The sequence below is a fragment of the Mastomys coucha genome, unplaced genomic scaffold (assembly GCF_008632895.1).
Source record: "Mastomys coucha isolate ucsf_1 unplaced genomic scaffold, UCSF_Mcou_1 pScaffold14, whole genome shotgun sequence".
In the NCBI taxonomy this organism is placed as follows: Eukaryota; Metazoa; Chordata; class Mammalia; order Rodentia; family Muridae; genus Mastomys; species Mastomys coucha.
This window is the reverse complement of record NW_022196896.1, coordinates 100,836,088-100,840,802: the sequence shown is the minus strand read 5'-3', so window position 1 is coordinate 100,840,802 and position 4,715 is coordinate 100,836,088. Positions and strand designations below refer to the sequence as shown.

Below are 4,715 nucleotides of genomic sequence, written 5' to 3'. Positions count from 1 at the left end.
GGGGGGCCGAGGCGGCCGCACTTTAATTAAAACGGAAATTGCGGCCCCTGCCCGCGCGGGGCCGGAGGGTTGCAAGCGGCCTTGTAGCTGGGAGCATCGCTCCAGGACCCCCTCCCTCCCCGCCACACCCTGGCTGCCCGCTCCCGCCAGGCCTTGCCGGACCCGGCGGCGTCTACTCTTCCCTGTCACCCACAGTCGCCCACGGGCGGGGATCGGCACCCCAAGCGCAAAGCTGACGTGCCCCCCCTTCCGTGCCGTCCCCCCCATCTCCCACCGCCCAGTCCCCGGCAGCGATGAGACAGAGCGGCACCTCCCAGCCCCTGCTGATCAACATGTACCTGCCAGGTACCAGGGACCAGCCGGGGGCTGGAGGCACCAAGACCCTGGGCGGGAAGTCTAGGTCAGGGCGTGGGGCAAGTTCGGTGGACTAAAGGAAGGGGACGCTTCCAGTGAGTCGCTTTGTGGGTGTGTGAGAAGGACTGCTGGTTGCAGTTTGGGGCATTCAGGGAACCTGCAAGGTAGATAGCGAGCTTCGGGGTTCCGGTGTGGGTCTAGAAGACACGCAGATTCGGGATCGTAGGATGCTGAAGGCGGGGGTCTCTGGCAAGGTGGTCTCCCGGCTCCAGCCTTGCCCGAAGGCTGTGATCCGCTGGGCGTCGCCCCTGAGCCCTCAAGGGTCCTCACCTCCGTCCTCCAAGCGTTCTCACCGGCCGAGACTCCCAAGCACCCCTTTCCTCTTTACAAGGGGCTCCGCTCGCTCACACTCGGCTAGCGCGATCCCCTCTGGGTTTTATAAGGCTCCAGCCGGCCCCTTCGGAAAGCGGATTTCCTTTTTCCTGGACGCGTTTCCTGACTTGGGCGCTACGGAGGGGCTCTGCGCCGGCTCGCGTCTCAGCCTAGCTTGGGGAGGAGGAGCTGGTGGCCCGGACCCCTCCAAGAACACTGCAGCCCCGGGCCCTTTCGGTCAAACCCTCAACTTCCGCCAGGGTCTGCTTGACTGTTTTCTTCTGCGCCGCAGATCCCGTCGGAGATGGTCTTTTTAAGGAAGGGAAGAGCCCGAGCTGGGGGCCGCTGAGCCCTGCGGTACAGAAAGGTGAGCCGACTGGTCCACCGGGTTGATGCAGATGCCGGTAGTAGATGGGACAAGGATTCGAACCCCAATAAGAAGGCTACTACTGCCACTAGACAGAGGGGCAGAGCGGTGTGCACCCCGACGTTGCGGAAAATATAAGGCCGTGGTCAGATTGTGCAGAGGCCTTCAGGAGACATTGATTTTGTTTTTAATTTGTCCATTTTCTGAGCCCCGGTCCGGTGCTAGGTTTTCGGGACAGGTCAGGTGAAGGAGATCTTGGCCTCCAGTCCTTTTTCTGTCAAGTATGGTTTTTCCAAGCTTCCGTGCCATGACCTTTGGTATCCTTTGGTATCCTGTCGTAGCACTTCCTGGCAAGGGGGCTCCAATAATTACTCTAGACCAGCCACCCTAGGTCTAAACCCTAGCCTGTGCTTCCAGGTACCTCTGATGAACTTGGGGGTTGTCAGCCACGCCAGGCTGGCGTTGTGTTTGATACCTAGGTTTGCTGCAGTGGATGGCCGGCCTGTTGGAGGCTGGCATGTCAATTCTTTCCCATAGCTCCTGCCCCAACCAGTACGCTAATCTCACAAGAAGGCAGAAAAGATGAGGCCGGCAACTGCTTTTCTTCCTCGGAAGGCCCAACAGGGACAGGGACCAAGTCTCTGTTGTTGCTCTCTCTTGGTCTCAGATGCACCTTTTAGATCAAAGCTTCCCATGTTGTGTTCTAAAAAACAAAAATCCTGGCTCCAGGGAGCCAACTAGCTCTTCAGGGCTTGGTTTTAGAGGAATTGGGGTGGAAACTGTGGGGTAAAAAAGAAGCTTTGGGGTTCTGTGTCAGTGACACTGAATAGGGAGGAGGTGAGTCTGATTTATTCTAGAGGACTTGAGGGGGCAGTTTGTCCAGATTTTTATCTGCTTAAGGCTTCAAAATAGAAAAGTGTGAGTTCTGGGTCACACACACCATTGCCTGCATATGACACCTGGCCACTATCAGGTACCCTGAGATCTGTAGGAAAACCAGCCAGGAATCCAGCACAATCCTTTTGCTATCCTACTTCTTCCTTCGGGATTGCCCACAACCACCCCCACCCCCTCAGAATTCTGGTATCTTCGCCAGCAGCACAGAGGTCGGTGCACCTGGAGAGGGGGTGAGGATGGGAACCTCCCAGAGTTGGTCTCTTTTCTCATACACAGGACCCCTCTCTGTTCTTCTTGCCTGACACAGTGCTTCTTCAAGCTGGGCCTGTTTTACTGTATGCCTTTGGGTGGTAGGGACTGTCTACTGCCTGTATAGGTGGGGCCAAGAACCTTCATCTACGTTCATAACTGCCCATTCCGTCTTGATCTCTGGACAGGACCTCAACTGGTTGGGCAGTTCAGCTTCCCGCACCTGGCAGGCGCTGTGCAGTCTCTGCCTTAAATAAAGGAGAGTGGCCAGGCGGGTAGGAGGGTGTGTGTCTGGTCCTTACCTAAGAAAGCCCCGCTTCACCGCCGCTTCTCCACCGAGGAAACAAGGCTTCCCCACATCCGAACAACCGCAGGACAATGTGCCCTAGGTCCTCCAAAATGAAAGCCGTTTCTGTTGTACTCTGCTGGTCTACACTGGTTGACTAGCTGCCTTCTGCTACACACAAGGACGCAGTTAGACGTTCCCTTACCCTCTCGGACGTGGGTTGCTACTGGTTTGGATTGTTTTCTTGCCTCCCCTCCATCCCCTTAGTTCCATCCTGCCCCCAGTCCGTGGCTGAATGCTCCCGTTCCCCACAGGCAGCGGGCAGATCCAGTTGTGGCAGTTTCTCCTGGAGCTGCTGGCCGATCGCGCGAACGCCGGCTGCATCGCGTGGGAGGGCGGCCACGGCGAGTTCAAGCTCACCGACCCCGACGAGGTGGCGCGGCGCTGGGGCGAGCGCAAGAGCAAGCCCAACATGAACTACGACAAGCTGAGTCGCGCGCTGCGCTACTACTACGACAAAAACATCATGAGCAAGGTACACGGCAAGCGCTACGCCTACCGCTTTGACTTCCAGGGCTTGGCGCAGGCTTGCCAGCCACCACCAGCGCACGCCCACGCCGCTGCGGCCGCCGCGGCCGCCGCGGCCGCCGCCCAGGACGGCGCCCTCTACAAGCTCCCGGCCGGCCTGGCCCCGCTGCCCTTCCCCGGCCTCTCCAAACTCAACCTGATGGCAGCTTCGGCGGGCGTCGCGCCCGCTGGCTTCTCCTACTGGCCCGGCCCGAACGCCACCGCCGCTGCCGCCGCCACCGCCGCGCTCTACCCCACCCCGGGCTTGCAGCCTCCTCCTGGGCCCTTCGGCGCGGTGGCCGCCGCTTCGCACTTGGGGGGTCATTATCACTAGAGGGGACGGTCGGGAGTTGGGGGCGGACAGCGGGGGCCTCTTCCACACGGCCCAGTGACCAATCCCATCCTCATCCTGGGAGGAGCCCCGAAGCTTCCCCCCTCCACCCCCCGACGGTCCTTTAACACAGATTTTACTGCAGCCGCTGCGAAGAAAGGGTGGGAAGCCTCTGAGGTCTTCCCTGAACACCAGGCTTCCAGGCCCCCAGTATCTTCGCCCCAGGAGGGATGCATGGGCTCCCACTTTAATTTTTCTCTCCCAGGTCTCCAGATTCTGGGACTCCCGTGTCTTTTTCTCTTCTCACCTGCACACCCCTGCCTCCTTCTTTACGATCCCTATTTTTCTGTTTTTTCCTTTTCTTTTCTTTTTTTCTCCTCATTTTTTCTCTCTCCCGCGACCTACTCCAAACGGTAGTACCTCGAGGCCTCTCACGCTCCCCTTTTCGGGATATGAGAAGCCTCGATAAAAATCTCTGCCGTCCTCCATCCCTATTCCAACACTCTGACTTCCCTTTCTCCCATACCCCCCTACACTCTGGCCTAAGGACCCCAGCCTGTATCCCTTTCAACCCCATTAAAGCTCCCAAGCTCCCTACTGCCTCCTCTGTCCGTTCATTGCTGCACCAGGGACCCTTTCAGCGAGGCCCAGAAGGTTAAAGGTGAGCAAAAGGCCTCCAAGTGTGAGGGCAAGTAAGCGTGGGTGGCCTGGAGCTAGGGGGATCCGGTGGGTGGGATCCTGAGAGGGTGCCTCTCTCACCCTCACCCCATTCCATTTCACTCCAACTTTGAATCCAACAAGCACCCCACTTCTCCTTCCTCCCATCTTTTTGCCATCTCCTCGGCATCTTATTCAACAACCTTTTCCTCCCTTCCATCCGAACCTTCCATCAGCCACTCTCCGTTTTGCCCTAACTTAATACCTTTCCCCGCCTCCACTCCCTGATTCGTGCTGTCCTCCCAAGACCATCTCTCACTTTCCTTTATAAACCTTCTGCTGCTCTCGGCAGCTTTGGCTCTGACCCTCCCTGTTAGACGCCTCTCTGCTGCTTTCTGGCACTGTTTGGCGACAGGTCCACTCTTTTCCCGCTAGTGGTGCGCGCCCTCTGCTGGTCCGAGAGAGGGTAGGCTGGGCTATGGCTAAGTCTAGGGAAGATTTGGTGGAAGGCCATCCGGTGCTTTACCTACTAAGACAAAAGGACCAGGACCGGGTTGTCTCTGCATTTCCTTTAGGCTTCAGAGTGAGGGGCAAAAGGAGGGACCCCGACCCTTCACAGTGGATCTAGCCTTAGG

The 4,715-nt window shown here is 58.2% G+C and overlaps 1 protein-coding gene across 1 annotated transcript; it reads left to right on the top strand.

Annotated features, from left to right (window-relative positions):
- The first annotated feature begins 68 nt into the window (after positions 1 to 68).
- Fev (FEV transcription factor, ETS family member) lies at positions 69 to 4,018 on the top strand. The gene is made up of 3 exons (XM_031368872.1): positions 69 to 345; positions 1,019 to 1,093; positions 2,840 to 4,018. The coding sequence occupies exons 1-3, from the start codon at positions 294 to 296 to the stop codon at positions 3,424 to 3,426; spliced, it is 714 nt and encodes a 237-aa protein (XP_031224732.1). The 5' UTR covers positions 69 to 293; the 3' UTR covers positions 3,427 to 4,018.
- The last annotated feature ends 697 nt before the right edge of the window (positions 4,019 to 4,715 follow it).

What these genes read in the sequence shown, in the direction of transcription:
- Fev (XM_031368872.1), top strand. Translation starts at nt 294, where the DNA reads ATGAGACAGAGCGGCACCTCCCAGCCCCTGCTGATCAACATGTACCTG. An exon ending in GATCAACATGTACCTGCCAG is followed by an intron (nt 346 to 1,018) that starts GTACCAGGGACC and finishes TCTGCGCCGCAG; the next exon opens with ATCCCGTCGGAGATGGTCTT. An exon ending in GAGCCCTGCGGTACAGAAAG is followed by an intron (nt 1,094 to 2,839) that starts GTGAGCCGACTG and finishes CGTTCCCCACAG; the next exon opens with GCAGCGGGCAGATCCAGTTG.